General features: G+C 42.7%; 1 protein-coding gene across 1 annotated transcript; it reads right to left on the bottom strand.

Moving 5' to 3' along the window:
* Positions 1–2,958: 2,958 nt before the first annotated feature.
* Bap55 (Brahma associated protein 55kD) lies at positions 2,959–19,885 on the bottom strand. Its single transcript, XM_065450918.1, has 13 exons — positions 19,729–19,885; positions 18,626–18,702; positions 16,121–16,301; positions 14,441–14,541; positions 13,611–13,803; positions 11,678–11,784; positions 9,674–9,763; positions 8,513–8,574; positions 7,002–7,116; positions 6,140–6,220; positions 5,909–6,004; positions 4,807–4,893; positions 2,959–3,190 (listed from the first exon to the last, which is right to left on the bottom strand). Exons 1-13 carry the CDS (start codon positions 19,751–19,753, stop codon positions 3,110–3,112), a joined length of 1,296 nt encoding a protein of 431 aa, XP_065306990.1. The 5' UTR covers positions 19,754–19,885; the 3' UTR covers positions 2,959–3,109.
* Positions 19,886–19,998: the final 113 nt, after the last annotated feature.

Raw genomic sequence — 19,998 nt, 5'->3', positions numbered from 1 at the left:
CACAGTAATACATCTCTATGACGAAGTTGAAGGCGGGAGCGTCCGTTACTTCGTTTTATCGGTAGCCCGCCCTCGCGGCTGACGAAGTGGCTGCCATGAAAGCACGTACAAAGGAAGGGGATGGGGATGGGGGTGGGGCGGGGGGGGGGGGGGTGATGCCGCTGTATAACCACAGGGTAAGCCCACTTTTCATAACGCTATCTCCGAGATCAGCCTAATTTACTGCTGCACAATCTCCAGGACCGGCCCACCTTATTCGGCAAGAAGCCGATCGAGCTAGCACATCAAACCCCAGGAAATGAGACACACGAAGCTTCGCTATAAAATCGGGCGCTTGAGGCGTACGTATACATTTGTAGAGTTGCCGTATAGGCTCCCGGCGGACGCCTGTACGGTATACACCATACACTTGTTGCACTTTGAATATTTAGGTACAGTTTGCTGTTTCGCAGTCCACCGAGTAATTCCGTATAATTACGAGCCGGTCACCGGCACCTCCCTAGGTTGTAGTACAGGTAGGGCTATAGACGCGTCGCATAAACCGGTTCGTTACGAGCGCTGTCCCGTCCGCGTTATTCGGCAAGATTGCAGCACTTTGCTGACCGCAGCTGCTGCTGCGGTCAGCAAAGTCCGCAAGGGCGCGTCTAGAAAGCTTCGCTCTAAAAAACATATGTTGGCGTCCAGATCGTGACGACCACAGCAAGAATTCAGAAGCTTGTAGAGCTCCGCTCACGTACAGCGTCGAGTCTTCTACAAAATCGGAGGTTTGCGAATCGAATCCTGCACGCTTACGATACGCTAAACCTACAACATAGGCAGAGGCCCGTGACCCCCCCGTAGACATACGCGTCGGCGTTTTTTTCGGTTGACAGAAGTGAGCGCGCAGTGACCCGCCCCTCCCTTCCCGTTCGCTGTGCTCTATTGCACATTATGGTGGTTTGACGCGCGCCCAATGGGGGACGGTCACGTGATCAAGCGCGTCTGCTGCTCAAGCCCTGCCGTGCATGCCGGGTGCATACGCGGGCGCCCCGCGCACGATCCTGGCGGAAATCTGCGGCGGGTGCAAAGGAAACGCGCGATGCGGAGGTTTCTGGTGGCTTCATGTGCGCTAAAGCCCCTCCTCATTAAGCTTTAATGCGCGCTGTACTCCTGCGCACCCATAGTGTTGGAGGTCGCGTAACTTCAAATTTCGGAGACGCTTTGAGGCGAGAGGTATATAGCACAAAGTCGTTCGGTTCCCGCTGTCGGTGCTCATCACACCAGTGTTGTAACAGCGTGTTCGCAGTCTCTCTGTTTTTCTGCGCGCACGTGACCCCATGCTTGTTAATTCAATTAATAATTAGTCGGCGAATCCTTACCGAAGTTTAATAAGACTACGAAACTTCGTGTAATTGTCTAATACCTTCAGTGCCGCCATCAGTATGGCTCACCTTTCAGGCAAAGCTTCTTTACGACGAGGGCCCCCTTTTTGACATTACACTGGATTCGCTTTTGGGCAGAGGTCGTATTTTGAGACGATCCATTTCATTTTCTATTCAGTCTCGCCGTGTGCCAGATCTCGGCGGTAACGGCGTAGCGGATTCGCCTGTGCCACTGATAAGGGGAGAAAAAAAGTGCAAAAAATGTAATCGATAGTTATAAAATACGCTACCAGGTCGCGGGGTCCCTTTGACTAAACGCAAGCGGAGCATGTATTATAAAGGAGCTGAAGACTCCTCAGTAAGTTAAAAGAAGTTCGATTATGCCACTACATCCCAAATACGAAAAAAATTAAATAATGCTTCGAAATCCATGACGTCGCACTGACGTCCGGTGTAAGGTTTTGGCTCAAAGTTCAAAACACTGAAGCTTGACCATAATTTCCTCTTCTAGTAACAGACATCTTACTGCAAAATAAATGAAAATGGAGTTCTGAAACTGGATACTTTATCAAACTGATCTAGTGTTTTCTTTAGCTCTCTGAAGAAGTCAGCCACCTCCCAAAACATGCATGAGAGCATAATGTTCAATCTCTCTTGCTGGATCAATTGCCAGCATTCTGACATGGACGTGATGAAAGAAGAAATGCCCGTGTGCATAGATTGATAGATTTAGGTATATAAGTTAAAGGGGCTCCTCGCCAGGCCCTATCTCAAAATTTGGTTGTACTATGGATGTTGTAAAACGCCGTCTAAGCTAGGAGTGTCACACAGAATGAATTTTTCAAATGGGTTCATTATTGAAGGAGATAGAAGAAATTAACTGTCCCGTTACCACGCCACCGGGAGGCAAGCGTCACTGCCAACAAAGACACTCTCTCCTTACTGCCTCTAGGAGCATTCGCAAGTGTTGTTGCTTTCCTGCTTTTTCCCATATCGGAGGCGATGGCCGCCGATGGATGTACCGCGGCGTCGAGCCTCACCTCCTTTCCTTCCTTTTCGTGGCGTTGCACCTTCCGCATTGTATGATTAATCATGTAGAGTGACAAAGCACGCACTACGAAGAGGCATTTGCACGTGTGACCATGACACTCTAGGTGGGATCGGGCTTCTTCAAGAGGGAAGGCATGCACTGCATTGCTTGTAAATGGCAGCCATTTTCACCTCGCAGTACCGTAATGCTTTGCAGACAGGATTGTCAGTGCATCATGTGTATGCTATACTTGTTTCTTTAAAATGGCAAAACCTTGCGAGCGGCCCTTTAAAGAGCCCTTGGTAGTCGAAATTATTATTGAACCCCCGCTACGCTGTTTCTCATAGGCAGGGCATTAAGGCATAAAACCCAATGATCTGATTTTGATTTGGCCCATCTGTTTTCATTCAAAAACGGTAGATAAAAAGCAAGGGATTACTTGGTAAAGTATTGTTTCTTTTGATTATTAAGCTTACTTTAAAATGCTAATCGCTTGTTTAACCAAATAGATTCAGGCCAACAAGCGAACAAGCAACAAGCTAAAGCAATGGCATGTTGAACAGTGCACAGCGTGAACACAATTCTTTTATTTGGGACCACTCAATCTGGGTCATCTGCTTTATGTACAAATGAAATATAATATTCCAACGTGGGGGAGACACATTCCTGCTGCATGAACTCTTTCTCTCTCTCTTCAGGTGTGTATGCTCCTTCACCTTCACGGACATTTCCTCTCCACTTGCGACTTGCCACCTTCATCATACTCCTGCTTCGAAATCCACATTTGCTGGAACGTACCCTGGAACCAAGGAAGCAGCAGGTATCGGTTGCATAATGAACGTTCAGTAAGCTTAAAGGGACAATAAAGGAGAAGGTCAAATCGAGCTAGATTGATAGATTATTAATCTAGAAGTCGATCATCCCTTTCTATGTGGCAATATATCACTTGTTGCATAGGAAATTGCCACTGTAGTTTGCCTCTTTTGCTTCTCTATTTGAACCACCCATGCCAAAACGGACAAGTTGACGTATTCTCTACGTGAACTCCCTCTGTGCCACTCTCTCTGAATAGGCCGGTGCTGACATCACACGAGACGTACAATAGATCACAACTGATGGCGCCACTCCGATTTTCCGTTTTCATTATTTTGCCACTTATAAAAGCTCTGTTCTTGCTACAATATTGAAATTGTTATTAGATAAGCCCAATCTTCCAATCTAGTTTGGCTTAATATCTTCCCTTAGTGTCCCTTTAAGCTTACTCTAAGAATCTACCTTACGGCAATGTGAAATTTTGCCTAAAGTCTTGCAGCAAAACTTGGTCTAACTAAATTTTTGGCTCTGTAAGAAGACTAGTTTTAGATAGTGTTGGTATAAAGCAGCCTGCAAGCAAAATTTTACATTCATTACAAGTGTGGATGCATTATGAAAAGCTTGAAAAAATAATGTTTCTTTTATCAGTATTTAAAAAAAAACAAAACAAAAACAAAAGCTGCCATTACTGCTCACTAGAAAACGATGCAAAACCTGGAATGATAATAACCAACTTGGCCTTTTGGGATGACATTCGAGATCAGGTGGTGCCCATGGTTTGCTGAAAACCTTGGAGGCCATGGTCTGGGATTGCATTGAAATTGTTAACCACAAGACGCCTCCTCTGCTTGAATACTATTTAAAGGCTGTTAATAAGAAAATTAGACAATTACCAGCCTTGAAGCTTTGCCAAGATTGATTCAATAGCACAGACTACTCATTTATAGCCTATTTAGCCCAAATGAAATTTCGCCGCAGTTGGATAAAATGTTTCAGGCGGCTGAAAAGGCAGCTGTAATGCAAAGCTAGATGCCAAAATGCAGATGTCTTTGCACATATTGAACCGCGCATGCAAACATCACAGCCGTTGCTGCCCTTTGCAGTGCCGTCGCTTCCTTGCAGACATGTTCCCACACCCGCATGTTCTCTACTCTCCCTACAACATCTATGCTACCGATGATATCAAGAGGCTGACTTTCCTACAGAGCTCAGCCATCTTGTACTAGAGCTTGCCATGTGTTATGGATGGTTGAAAGACAGATAGGGAAGAAGAAAACTTATGTCGCATTGTATTCAGAATATAGCTGCAAATTAGCGTGATGTGTTTTCCTTCCAAGCTGTTAATTTCGTGCAAGCAAGCACGCATGCACAAGAACACACAAACATACACACACACACAAAGAGAGTAATCTTAGCATCATGTCAATCAATGCAACAATGTTTCTTGCTGTAGCTGTTCGGAAGAGAAGTGAGAAAAAAAGGCTCGTCTTTTTCTGCAAAAATTTTATTCTCCCTCACAAACGACCTAACCGGCAAGGCAAATATAAAATAAGAATGCCATTCTGCCACAAAGCAAGAGCTATAGAGATGACAAGGGCTCACCAGAGATGCGAGGATGGATCCACCAATCCAGGCGCCAAATCTCCGCTCCGCAGTTCCATTTGTACTGATGATCTTCAGCCTCATGCTCTGAAAGTGGTTGCATCCTGCCAGTTCACAAAGCTCTATTCCAAGGGCCCTTCGACATGTAAACGGGGTCATTCATAAAGCTCATACTACCTCCATGATTGAACTAAACATCAAGGATTAGAAAATTTACTGATCCACTTTCACCACCCAGGATCATGCACTTGTATTGCTGAATGCATTCGGGAAAAGCATTCTTTTTAGACTTCCTCACTTTCCCAATTGCTTGTTTTCTTCCCGATTCAGAGTTAACAGCTCCTTCTGTGAATGCATCTTTTACGCAGCTCCTTAAAATTGCAATTTTCTGTTCTTATCATGTGGAAGATGATTACCATGCACCATCTTGTCTTAATCATAAATGTGAACAATTTTGCCTCTACTATGAGTTTGTGGAAGATGATCACCGTGCACCATCTTGTCTTAACTATAAATGTGAACAATTTTGCCTCTACTATGAGCTTTACTGCCTTATATGTGCTAAGGGCATGCATCAACTTGGCTACAGTGAAAGTATGCTTTATGTGAAAAGAGAGGCTGACATAACAAATGAACAAACATTAGTATCTTCTGGAATCATTTAATTCCAACAAAACATTTCAGTATTTATAACGACAGAAAGCCGAGTAAGTCAGTAGGGATACATGGTTCAAAACAAAATGCGAACACAAGACGATATGTTGTCCGTTTCAATCCTCTTATGTTGAAGTTGGTTATTTTTCTGCAAATGAGTTTCACACATTTTTGCTTTCATTTGGGGAAAGGAGGATGAAGCAAGCGGCTTCATGGTCTGGTTAAATTGAGCAAATGGTTAGCTTTAGTTTGAAATTGCAGCAGCGCTGCATGGTGGTAGTGCACACAATGTTTGAATTGACTAGAAATGAGAGAGAGCCGTTTGCTTGTGTTGCAGGCCATGCCCTAGAACCTAGTTCCCGAGGTTTGAGAATGACAGTGTGAGCTTTATGAATTGACCCCTCTAAGTGGTCAAGAAATTGGCAAGAAAGACAGCAGGTTTACTCACGGGTGGGGTTTTTGCGGACAAGTCACGGTTGAGCCGTTCGGTGAAACCCTGGAGAAGGGTGTTGCCTCCCGTAATTGTGACACTTCCATACAAGCTCTGATGGACATCACCATGGAGTGGGAGGAGATTTAAAAAAAAAAAAAAAAAACATGTTTTAACGCCTATCCATAGACGAAAACCCTACAGCCAAAGAACTGAAAGGAGAGGTGAGGTCAATCAAAATGCACCTACAGGTCGTATGTCAATGTCGCACATGCCGACACTTGTTGTGACCACTTGTGCCACACCCATCATGGTCTGACCAGGTGCACTCTGCAAGTGTACACGGGAAAAAAAAAAAAATTTAAAGTGAAACTAACAGCCCTTAGCTTGACAAAGTCAGGACACAAGCAAGGGACCAAGACGCTGTAATGGTTAGAGCAATGACTGCAACTGTGCTTGAGTACCTATGGTATTCACATTAGGGGTACTCCCCAAGTATCCTTTCAAGAATTACGAGTTAAAAGTACACTAAGTGAAACACTAAAAATCATTTTGGACTGATATAGTGAATCCTTGAACACTCAATTCTCGTTAATTTCGTGATACCGGGTTGATTATTAGAAGACAAAGTAAAAATGAAAGTATCGTTTTTTTTTTTAAATTTCACACCAAAGCTCATCGGTCTGTCAATGTCGTGTCGCAGATTTCAAAGTGTATTTTCTCGTATTTGGACCGCGTTAACTCGGTGAATGTTCCCAAAACTTTCCATGCTACCTTTTGGCTCCTTTAATACAGAATGTAGTGTATTTTTACAAATAAACAATTAGCTAGGCCCTAGCAGATGCCTTCAGAATCCATGACATCATGGGAAGCCAGTGCAGAACATATTCAAATAACCCCTTCACAGTCAGTATAACAGATGCAGGGACCATAAAGAAGCAGAAATTGAAAGCTGTGTTTTTCATGGAGTGCTGCACGGAACTCATTGGAACAAGGTGTTTCCAATAACATGACTTGCTGCTCGTAGCATAGTTTCAACCATAACAAGTCATCTACACTGCTCTCAACTGGCAAATTATGTGTTGTTGGTGGTTAATGCTAACCAACTTGCCTTGATGGTTGATGGATCGAACAGTGACTCGGGGATGAGGAATCGCTCTGAGCCAAAGTCCAGATTGTAGCCATTGGGGAACTCGTAATGCACAGTTGGCATGTTCTCTACCGTCCTGGCAGACCACAAGCAAATAGACAACAGAGAAAAATGTAAGACGTACAGGTGAGCTAGTTGGCTAATCACGATGGAATATGGCAGCGCACTACGAAAAACAAGGACGCAACACAGAATGAACAAACACGAGTGCTGCTAGAAAAATTGCATTTCATTGAGTGCCTTTAGAAGTGATGCACCAAGTTCAATGATATTAGCAGTGAACATGTTAAATGAATCGCATGTTCCACAATGCTATCATTTCCATCCTGCCCAGGCTGAGAACTTTTGGGCACTACTTTAGAGTGAAAGTTGTACAGTAACATGTTGCATTGGCAGGCCTACATTACACGATGCCATCTGGTCACATGAACAAGTTGGCAAAGGTGCAGGCCAAGTGTTATTATACTAGTAAGCAAAGTGCCTTAGGCATTGTTTCACCTTGTATGCAATAGGACACTAAGCATTCGATAACTACCATAACACTTTGTGTTATGAATGACAGATAACCATTACTACATTTCGAGTTATGGATGTTTGACAGGTGGTGCTAAATGTACAGCTAGGTTATAAACTTTCATTTGCATTAGCTCTTGGGTGGTGAATCAATCACTAAAGTTAACAGACTGTTAGTGTTATCCTTATTTCACCCCGTCTTTTTTTTGCCCAGGATGTGATCTGTTGTTTATCACACTTGCAAATACAAGACAACCAGAACTGAGTTTGCCTGGAAAATTTACAGCAGGTAGCGTACACATCATCTGGAGACATGAACATGTGTCACACCTGAATGCACAAGAGAATAATTTTTTTTTTTTAAATGTCAATGCCACAGGAGAAAGACTGAATGCGGTGCTTACACTAGTTACTGCAGCACAAGTCGATTCTATTTTCCAACTCAGAATTACAACTTTGGCATAAAATCACTGAGCTCTCTGCATAGCTTATTAGTGATAATGACAAAATTTTGTTCAAACGTAAAAACATACAAATTATGTCTTAACTTTTGTATGCACATTTTCTTCTACGTTTCACGAAAAACCGTTTAAAAAATGTTATTGCCAGTTGTGCTGCAGTGATGTTAGCAGGCAATAGGCCCTCTTTTGTTAGTACTGTGGTGAGCCATCACTGTGTTTATTACCCACTAAATATGATGGACATGTCAGCTCACTAACACAGCGATGTTAGCACATATCTGTACCAATATGATACTACCATAAAACAAACCACACATCAAAGCTTGCAAGGCTACCTTGGTACTATGACTGATACACCTTTGGTACCAAGAACTTAAGATTAATATTTTCCAATGACATATCTTAAATTCACTTCATGAAAAGAACAACTATCTCCGTGTACAATTTTAGCCTTGCTATGACCACGCATAATGAGTGGTATCAGAAGAAACAACTCACTCTTTGTCGTAGGGGGAGTCTAGCACTTGCAGAACAGAGCTCTGGAAATCTTGGATAACTTCCTGAAGATGAAAAGTTGCAGTGGTTAACACAGAGCTCGGCTAATTGGAACCATGACATTCCAGCACCCAGAAAGCAACGAGCAGAAGGAACCCTTGACTTCTTTTGTCCTTTGTTCATTCTGTCCCGTTGTTTTCTACCCTTTTCATTTTTTTACTAAGCACTGATTAGTTACTCAAGTTTAGCTTAGCTGGCTTGCTCGATGATGTGACTGGCAGTGTTGTCCAAAGTTCCTCATTCACGTGCACACTCTAGTGCTTACTGAAGAGAACGCCACTTGTTGCACTTTTTACATGTGCTACATCAAGGTGACCATTATCGATTTCTAAACAGTAAAATGAATTCCAGGAATGGTGTATCAACAATGCATCACAATAATGTAGAGTCAAAATATAACAGCTGGTGGCACAGTAGACCGGCCACTTTAAAAGCGACTTTACATGATGAGGCACTTCAGTGCTTTTACTGCAATAAGTGCTAGTCATTCAAGCAAAATAAAGAATAAGTATCGCAATACGCTGTCCTACAGTTAAAAGCTGTCGCAGGAGACTCCTCATCCAAAATAACAATAAAACTTCTTTACAATGAAGCTGTTTCTGACATGAAAGTACTTTCATTATATCCAACATTTGTTATCAGCGCATATTTGTTTCATGCTCATATTGGCTTTCAATGGACAGGGGTACTTCCAGGAAGTGTCCAGCCATTTAACATAATGACTGAGCTCGGTAGCCCACCTGAAAGCCATGTACAACAGCTTGCTGCTATGCCGCTTGAGGAGCGAAACGATCAATCTAGGCATCTCACCGGAAGCACCATAGTCCTTTAGCTATTTCTTTTTAATAAAAGGTTTTCTCTCTCTCTAATATTGGGGAGAAACGTTCTAGACTTACTTCAGTGATTTGATAATTCGTTATATCCGTGTTTGTTATGTAACAGAGGTTTGACTGTAGATAGTGCTACATTGCAACATGCAGCAGTGGCTTGCTTAGAGAAATTATGCATCTTTTTAAACAGAATGTAATACTAATACAATGACACGTACGCTACACAGAAACTGCAATGCAATTGTGCGCCCAAAGGCTGAGCGGCTAAGCCTACCTTGACCATGTAGTTATGCCAGGACTTGGTCACTTCGGGCAGGTTGTTTCGTTTTGTCCATTTCGCTGCCTCTCCTTCTTTAACAGCCTCCTGCAAATGGTTAATTACCATTTATCTCACGGTCAAACTAATACCTGTGTCACAGGGGCACGCACAACTCCTTCAGGATAAGAGAGCACGAGACTTCCTACGGGAGTTCGACCTCAAGGAAGTTGTGGTCGCGTCATACGGCCAATAAGGAGTTTTAAAAGTAACCACCAGATGTGCATTCAGCAGTGTTTGGCTTTTGTACAAGTACAAGAATGTAACTTCTAATTATGCTGATAGTTATAATTAACCGTCCTTCCATAAAAACATTATTCAATATAGGTATTTGATGTGAAAAACATGCACTTTGTTAAAAATTAAAGTGCGTCATAGTAGTGCTCCGTAAGTAGCAGTGCCGACAGCGACGCTAGCCACCCCGTGCTCATCTGTGTTTTCCTTTGCGGTATGGCAAGTAAAGCTCTGCGATCTGCTGCACGAACTATTGCAAACTACACTAACACGCAACATTTTGTGCACGGTGACCTCCTGAGCTTTCCTTTTATTCTCCTCTACTGTGCCAGTGCAAGTTATGAGTGACCACACTGACCACTGCATGATTAGCATGACAAGGGTCACGTTTACACGAACCCGACACGAGTGGGTCGAGTCAGAAATCGCGCTGACTGAGCCCGACGTGACCGCGTTTACATGAACTCGCTTCTGACGAGTCTGGACAACGATGGCACACAGCGCTGAGCCAAAGCATCAACGCGTTCGAACTGGGCTTCCAGTTCCTGCTGCTGTCTGCAACAGCTCTATTTCGTGGGTCTTATCGCTACGGGGAGGTTGCACTGCACAGTGCGTTGTCTTCGACTTGTCCTGATACTATCGCCACTGCCGATGCATAAATTGCGACGTCCCAACGTTCCTGCACAAGTCTTGGCCCTGGCGGGCCGGAACTGTCCATGCTTACATGCATGCTGCAATTGGCTCAAGCTGGGCCAGCCTACCCCATGCAGTCGGGCTGACTCAGCCCGATTCGATGCATGTTCAGTCCGACCAGCTAGCGTGTACATGAACTCGACAGGCATATTATAGCCCTACAAACTGACTCGACACGATCCTGTGGGGTTCATATAAACGCCCTGAAGGACTAGAAAAACATGGCACCAAGCGGTCTAGGTTGAGAGTATTGGGCATCAGCAAGCATAACTGTTGCTGGATTGCGCTTGAGCTTGTGAATGCGAATTTCTGCTCTATTGAATTTAATTCAATAGAAACGTTCTAAACATGTGCAACAATAATTTTAGTGCAAAGCGCAACAATAATTTTAATGCAAACAACAATTATCGGTTTTACAACTTGTATGGACATGAGAGTACACAGTTCAGCCACCGAGGGAGATCACAATCTCCTTTGACCAAAAGCTCCCTCAGCAGAAGGCCGATCGTGTAACATCAAGGGCATTTCCCTCAAGATAATGGTGATGGAATTAAAAAGAGTTTGCATGTGACCGTGTGGCAGAGGTATAAGCCTGCAAAAAAAAAAAAAAAAAAAAAAGAGAGAGAAGACATGCTAACCACTAATGTGGTGGATCACGATTGTGAAGATTTCTGATGGGTTGCCAAACCAGCACTAACAAGCATGAGTGCAGTAATGCTACTAGAGTCAGCTGCCAGAAATAATGCGACACACTTTGAAAGCAATAATACTTTGCTAACGTGCGCAACACGCTTTACAGTGTTGTGGAATCAGAGGTTTGCTGAACGATGTTGAAAAAACAGTATCCCCCCCCCCCTTATCCGGGAAGGGGGGGGGGGATACTGTCAATTTTTTTATTGCATATGAACCTGTGATAAAAAGAACCAGCTGGAAACCAAACTGACTTTGTTAGCACCCATGCTGCTGTGGGGCAAGCTTTGAGGGCTGTATGAAAGAGCCCACAACATCTAAAGAAGACCTTGAGCAGTGCTTTACCTTGCCAGCCAGCATGTAAGTTGGGACGATGTCAATGCCTTGTTCTTCGAGGAACTGTTTGCACTGCATGGTGACAAAGTCACCGGCCAGAGGTGATTTGACAACCGCTGAAATGAGAGACAACAATTGCTTACACAGCCAGCATGACATGAAATAGTTATAGGACCATGCGGTCCTGCAGTTCACGCGATTTATCTTTCTTGACTAGCGAGATAGCAATACGAGACCACAAAAATACAGAAGCATTTATCGTCACTGACGCCAAGCGCATTAACAGTGCCAAGTTCAAGAACAAATTATTATGGATCAGTTTTACATGCAGCGGCAAGGCTACCTAAAGAACTTGAGGACGCTTAAGCTTCGCCTCTAAAAGTGGAATGCAATGGCATTCAAAGGTCCCTGATTGCATCTCACGCTTCCCGGCAACTGCAGTTTATGTAACTGTAATCTTTATCAGGAAACGTTGGTGGTGAACGCAATGCACTAAAGCGAGCTTTCTGGTAGAAACATGGCCCTTTGAGTGGGCCAATAACGAAGGCAGTGTATAGCCGCATCATAAAGATTGTATAATGTTCAGCTTTCTGTTATTGTTTCGCACTTTTAATATTGAAGTCTGAGAATATTTAACATAATGTGATGCGTTGTCGGCGTTTTGTTTCGTGACACACGTTAGTGAGCTGTCAGTCTCAAAATTCCAAGGAATAACTTTGTGAAGAATGTAAAACAAGGTATTAGCAACTTTAGTGATAGAATGGTGTGGCAAAATAACCCACATATACCGCATGTCATATAGCAAGGCGTGGCATGTACAGTGCTCACGGAATGAAACGCGTCAATTTAGGGCTAAGTAATGCGCATACTTTTGTTTCAACCGGCTGCAGTTCGTGTCACATCGACGTAATTCTGGTGCGTACACTTACATCGGAGTCCTCGTCGCCTTTGGTAACCATATTCTTAGTGACATGACACGGTTCTCTCGCGTACTTTGCACATATGTAGGATTCTACTAAATGCTTCGTGTCCCATTTCATTCCGTGAGCACTGTACATATACCTAAATATATACAGCATTTGTTGCTCATGGACAACTCTGCTGACGCCGCATTTTCTGCGACACGGGGCCCTTAACACAATCGCTTTAAGAACTGAGAACTGACATCACTCAACTATGACCATCAGTTTCTAACAATATAAAAGTTGATGGTCTTGTTTCTATCCCTCTCCTGGGGTTATCATTATTGCCAGTTATGTATGAAATAACAATGGCATTTGGAAGAGTGAGTAACCGCACCGGCTATTTGATACCGTAACTACACACAGTAGCAGCAGTAGATGTGTTTGGCAATGCATATGAATTTAGGATTGTTCATTTCAATTGCCAATCACCAATTTAAATAAATTCAAACCTTTGAACAGTGATACTTTCATAATACTGCTGCCAATGTTGAAATGTTGGCTGCAACAACATTCTTTCTTCAACCACTATTGACAGCATCAAAATAAGTTATTGCTTACAGTTGCTTTGTTTTTATTCATATTTCATGACAAAATTTTATTTATTGGATTGCACCATTCAACAAAATACAAGGCATGGTTGGTTGCCTTGTTAACCCAATACAGTTAGTTCCCAACAACCAGTGCACCTGTTTACTGCAGTTTACTTATCTCTTAATGAAGTGCTTCTCTTCTTTTTTTTCCCCTGCATGAATAAGGCAGACAAATACATCACATGCTTTACTGAACAATGTGGACCAAACTATTTTATCTTGCTACAAAATTAGAATAAAAGCAAAGCAGCCAGGAGAGCAAAAATATAATATAAATTTGTTGGGTTGAAAAAACATGTTCCTGCACAAAGTTAGGTGACTAAGGCCTTGCAAGACAGATAAAAATGACGACTAATACGCAGATAGCAAATTTTAAGAATTGCACACCTTGTGTCAGAACGTAGCCATCATGCACAGGGATGGCCGAGGTCTGGCTGGCTCCACTGTCGACAACAATGCCGGTTGAGCGGCCATTGGCAAATGCTGCTAAGACTGCATTCTTCACGAGAAAGAAAGCTGGAACGCCGTACTTCTCGAACATGATTTCAGTGAGCTTCTCCCTTTTTGTCCGGGCATTCCACTGCAGGTACAATAAACATAAACACCTTAATAAACGTAAACACCTCCTGAAGGTATGCATTGCAGCCAAAGGTGCAGTGGACACAACTGTACATGCCAAGATAGTGCAACAAAAAGCAAAAACACTGATGAATATAATGGCATTTAAAATGTGTCACATATGTCTTCAAACACCTCTGATTCGACCTGTACTATAAGGTTGAGTAACATGAGAGAGGTGTTTTAGTAAAATGACTTGGAAGGTAGAAGTCTGGGTGTTTGCTGTTGATGCCAGCATGTCAACAGGCAGTGGGCCCACCTCTTTCATTGCTTTTCATTACATTCAGCATATAGTACTACAGTAGACACCGCTTATATGGCACGTGAAAGGACAGAAAATAATTTCCTTAATCAGAAGTTTTGTCTGTGCCAAAAGTTGTTCTACTTCAAAAAGTGTCGAGGGCTTTAATTCCACAGCAGTGACAAAGACATGTTATTGTACTCTGCTTGGAATATCACAGCTTGTTGCAAGCTTTTTGCTTACCAGCCCTTACAAAAGGAAAAATCTCAGGTGTGAGAGGAAATTGCATTCAGCATAGAGTGCTACAGTACACTCCGCTTTTAGCTTATAAGCTAAGATAGCATCAAGTTGGTCATACCGATGCTTCAGACATCAGGACAGGATGCAGGTGTGGTTCTGACTTGACATGTCGGCTGTAGGTGTAGTCCAGCACTTTTTCAAACAGGTCCCAGTCCTCAACTGCAATAAAAAGCTCGTCATTAAAAAGAGCAAACGTAAATGTGGTTATCATGTCTCAAACTGCCTACGGCCCACAAAAATATTTCAGTAAACAGATCCACAGCTAGAAATGCATATGAGAGGCATGGAATGTCCGGCACCCTCTCTCAATAGTCATCTGCTCGGCACTGTAAATTGAATGGCCGTCATCGGTTAAAAAATCTAATGTCTCTAAGGACCGGAGTTATTGATTATTTGATTGATATATTGAAAAAGACCTATTTGGGAACATCTTCGCCAAATTACAGCTATATGGTATTAATCTGTAGGTTCCTGTGCAATTCGATTACTTCAATCAGTAACCCATTCGAGCTGACTAAAACTCGGAAACCCAGAGTTTTAAGTACACAGTCAGCAAAGTACTAAGCTTCTCGCTCTTTCTCTGTCTCTTATTTCCTTAAGCCTGCGTGCGCTGGAAACAACAACAAGATGTCCTAAGTTGGTCTAACTTCATTATAATTAAGTCGCATCCGACATGAAAATACCCTCGTTATAATCACATACTTGTTACATGCTTATATCAGAGAGGAAAAGTTTATATTTACCTTGTGCACCTGCATTCGTCATAAACAAGATTCGACTGTATGGTGCAGTGAACCAGTATCAGTAGCTTAGTGAAAATGTTGCTAAGTTTAGCAAGTCTTCAGTAATGTTAGCGAAAATGTCACCTTTCTTAGACCTTAGCGACTTCTTCAGTAACTGTATTTTCAGTGAAGGAACAGTCAATAAATTGTCTCTGGTAAATTTTTTTTAACAGGACCTTCGCTGAATTTCACTTTCATATTATTGTAAAGGTGAACATCTGCATCTCAATTTCTCACTATGGCTAAAGAAATACCGAAGCGCTTGTCATCGAGCCATCTGGGTGCATCAAAGCTGTTTTTCTAGCTGAAACATAACCTTGAGATTTGATACTGTTTTAGAAAATCGGGAGTTGTTTTTCATTTTCACATTCTGCTCATCGGTTCGCCGCTACAGGAGGTAAGCTACAGTTTAGGATATAATACGAAAGACATTTAGGAACAATTAAAAATAAGCCAAGCAAGTCATTACCATCGCTGCTCAGTGCCCTTTCACTAAAAAAATTGGCCAGGCTTAGCTTGGTTAAGCCAAGAATGCGTTGCATATTGCGCTAGTTGGGGTCCAGCTTTTCTTCCGGCTGTCGTGACGTCACGTCACGTGGTAGCGCTAAATGTCAATGGTGGCTGCCCGGCCGCGCCCAAGGGCTGAACTGAGTGATTGCAATATGCAACGCATAAAAATAGAAGCAACTTAATAACAAACATAGCAAACTTAAAAGAGAATAGACCCACATATGAGATGCGCAGCAATGAACAATGGCTCATACCCTCAATGGTGGCTGCCCGGCCGCGCCCAAGGGCTGAAGTGAGTGATTGCAATATGCAACGCATAAAATAGTGCTTCGGGATGTGACTTGGCGACTTTGTCCATAAAGGTTACCAACATTGCACTGAACGGGGTGAAAAATGGTTTTTCTTCTTTTTTTCATGCTGAAACTGATGCTTCAATGCCAACATACCCATGCCGTCTTTGAGAAATGTGGCCATGTCCATGTTAGCTCTTGGCACATGAATGCTTGTTGTGTCAATGAAGTACTTCTTCTGAGGAGCTGGGGCCGACGCACCCAGGTCCTTTGTTTCCGTGTCGGGTCCATCAGCCAACAGTTCTTCGATGACTCCAACAGAACTGGGAATCTCTGCCTGAAGAGTGAAAATTTTCTGCATTCATCTCTGCTTTTGTTGCCCTTTACATGCAGTTTAACCTCATTACAGTGAAGTTGCTTCTTACATGAAAATACTTTCGTTACACTGATAGATTCAAACCTCTTAATAATGAAATTGCATGTGGCACAAAAAAATCCTAATTATATCCGATTATTATTAAGCATATATTTGTTACACGCTAATATCGGCAAGAGACATGTTACGTTTACTTCGTTGGGATCCAACAATTTGTTATGTCCGTGTTCAACTTTACCAATGATAAGCGTATAGTATTTGTTACGCACTGATATCAGCAAGAAACATTCTGCCTTAACTTTGATATATCTGTGTTCATTACATTGATTTTGACCATAATCAGGTATCCATATTAATGGAAACATACTTATTAAAGGAGTATTGACACAAGCTCTAGAAACTATCACATGGTTCTTGCACGCAAATGAAGTACACTTGGCAACTGTGAAGATGTGGAGACATTAGTCTTGAAATGCTGGATCTGGCATCATAGACGTTACAGCTACGTTATGACACAGAGTGAAATTTCCAGATGTTGCATAGCAGTACGGCTAGGTATAAGTATGTGCTCATACAAATATTAATTGGACTGCTACACGCGTTTCCCCTGGCTGTGTTCACACGTGACAGCTGCAGTGATAGCAGGAACAGAGTGAACTAATGTGTCACAACGCATCTACCTTTTGAGTACCGAAACTGGTCCATAAAAACAAGTATTAGAGTAAATTATTTCGGCTGCCCTGACACTTGCCAATATACTTTAACGGGTTTAAAGGGCTTGGGTCTTCATTTACCTCGCAAAAATGACTGGTTCAAAATTTAGTTTTGACCAAATGGCCAGACCATTTAGTTTTCACCAATATAAATGAAACTTTACATCTCTGTGGTCCTTTGCACTGATTACAAATATGTAATTAGCTTTTGTACAGGACAATTAATTCCTTAGATAAAGTTCACTTCAATTGTTTGAGAGCCCAAGGAAAAATAGATGGCATCATGGAAGATTATTTCTAAGGTGCGGTGGGTTAGTCTAGACCTACAGGGCGAGGAATGAAGCAGTTTCTTGATCTGACAACCCATTAGTTGAAGTTGAAAATGTCATGTCAGTTGATTTCTTGTGGTAGCTATCGCAGTCTTGCACATTAGCTTGTTTACTTGAACATATGGGCGTTACTTGCCCAAATTGCAAAGTGATGTTGATGTTCCATTAACACTTGTCAGCACCGTGGAAGATGGAGTACTGATAAGTGTTAAGTGGGACAACAATGCATTAAGCCACAGATTTTGAGGACACGTTTCTTGAAACTGGTGCCAGGAACTGGATTTCGGTAAATGGGTATAGCTTAATTCCTGCCCCGTTGTCGATTCTGCAAGTGGGATGTGCTTTAAAGCGTTAATTACAAGGTTACATAATAAAATGTTATTAGTTAACATCTATCTATCTGCAACTCATCTTACATGTGGTGTCTGCTTCTTCAAGTAGCCAAGCTGGTGTGACAAAATTGTGATCTCTATGATAGGAGATTTTCATGAGTCTGTTTTCTTTAAATCGAAACAAATATGTTTCCAGGCGTTATAGTGCTGGCATGGAATTTTCATCTCATTAATCCTTTTTCCCTTTAACAGATCGCTGTTGTGCCAGTGATCATGGTATCAAGACTCAATTCATCCAGCACAAAAGCAAGTAATGATATCATCCTTTAACATGACGAGTTCAATATGTGTGGCATGCACTGAAAGTGACAACATGGCAACCAGAGGTGGTGATCACGTGGTACTACAAATCACTGATGTGAATGTCAGCTAGCCTAGAGTAGTGGTCTTGGGCCACATTAAAGGGCTCACTAAAGCTCACTTGGGACCCACTAAAGCCAAATGCACTGAGTTGCCTCCTGCATCACCAAATATGCTATTCCATTCTGCTTCATTCAATGATTTTTCGCATTCAACATGTGATAAAAGGAGACCCAGGAAAGGAGAGAAAACGTGAAAGGGATGCTCCACATTCCCAGAAAAGCAATAGCGAAGAACCTTCAAATCCAGGCTTAACCTGTGCAAAATGCAAAGCAAGCGCGAGGTATAGAAAAAAAAAACTGATTTGGCAGCACAGGTTGGGGCACTTAAAATCACTCGAGGAACACCCAGCTTTCAGAGTCACAATGTGTTCTTATTCTTAAGCGAGCGAATGGTGCACACATCAACTGTATGTGATACCATGCAATCACAGCCTCCTGTTGCTATGACATCACATTGACCAGTATGATTTCTCGAGATGGTCGACTTACCTTCGGAGAGTCCTCGCCAGCATAGCCAGCTCGCACGGAGTAGTGTCCAAAGTCGAAGACCAAGGCTCCGACCTCGTCTGGAAATGTAAGAAGTGAGGTTGTTAACTCAACGGAGGCATATTTTAGCAATGTCATCTCAACCCCGCAATGTCATCAAGAACCCCGGCTACTTCATCAAACGTGGCTCTGCTGATGGATTTAGCGCTCACTTAAGGCTGCTTTGTTGACTGCTGTTACGTTAGAAAAAAGTTTGATTTGCATAACTTAATGCAATGTGATCGCTTTCAGCAGCACAACACACTTTGACTACTTTGCATAACGAGCATTTTGCAACTACTAGCAATAACTTTCTACCTGAATTGGGATACTGCAACTGGTCATTTGGAATTAACAGCACAAAGTAAGTTGGGCACGGAAATGCGGTGGTATGAGCGTCCTGTGGTCGCTTCTACAAGTTTCACTGAGCACACAGAACATTTTCGTTCAGCTCTTGAAAAACAGCTGTTCAGCTGTCCTAGTGTACACATTTAAAGCGAAAAGTCGCGTCGGGTACAGGTTTTACATAGCATTTGCAAAATAGTTGGATTTCTGGGCTAGAAAACGACGAAACGTCATCTGACGGGATGGCACCCGATGAAATGGTACTTAGTGAAACGGTTGGAAAATACCCTGAATTAGTCTCATAGCACAGGCACATCAACCTACTCTCTAACGCATTATTTCAATTGTAAACATGTGAGCAAATTAGAATGAACGAGTAGGTGACGCGTACCAGCGCAATTTTACTGCGTCTTTCATGACTTTATGTTGGGCAGCTTCATGCGTTGTTAACTCCTGTGCGCGATGTTGATCTACGGGCCTTTCGGTGAACGGTTGTTTTGCATGTGTCGTACCGCGTGAGAATCTAATAAGATGCCGTTGTTGGGATGAATAAACAGACGAAAACACAGCATCGCGATGCTGCAAGAAACCGCACAAACTTTCCGTTTCCCAAGACGATCGCCATGCACGACATAGCGTAGGCGCACCGGCATTGTGCGCTGCGGCGATCGGAAAGCGTTGCAAGGACGCATATATGTGTTTAAATGACACCGAAGGCTCACCTCCGCCGTAGACACCGCCACTCATCCTGGCTTAGTCCTTCGTTATCGTGTAAATTAGGTACAACGAAAGTTTGTTGTCGCTGTTGCAATGCAACAGACCGCGGAAGATTTCAACCGCGTCACAGAAGATGGCGCGGCCGACAAAGTAGCCACTTGCAGGTCAATCGAAGCCAAAACTTTCTTTTTGTTAATATTTGTAGCGAATAGTTATTTTATTAAAACACTATGTAAATGTTTGGTGTATAAGGACCTAATTGACGCAAAACGATT

The sequence above is a fragment of the Dermacentor albipictus genome, chromosome 9 (assembly GCF_038994185.2).
Source record: "Dermacentor albipictus isolate Rhodes 1998 colony chromosome 9, USDA_Dalb.pri_finalv2, whole genome shotgun sequence".
Taxonomy (NCBI): Eukaryota; Metazoa; Arthropoda; class Arachnida; order Ixodida; family Ixodidae; genus Dermacentor; species Dermacentor albipictus.
The sequence above is the reverse complement of the archived record's forward strand: the minus strand, read 5'-3'. Positions and strand labels throughout refer to the sequence as shown.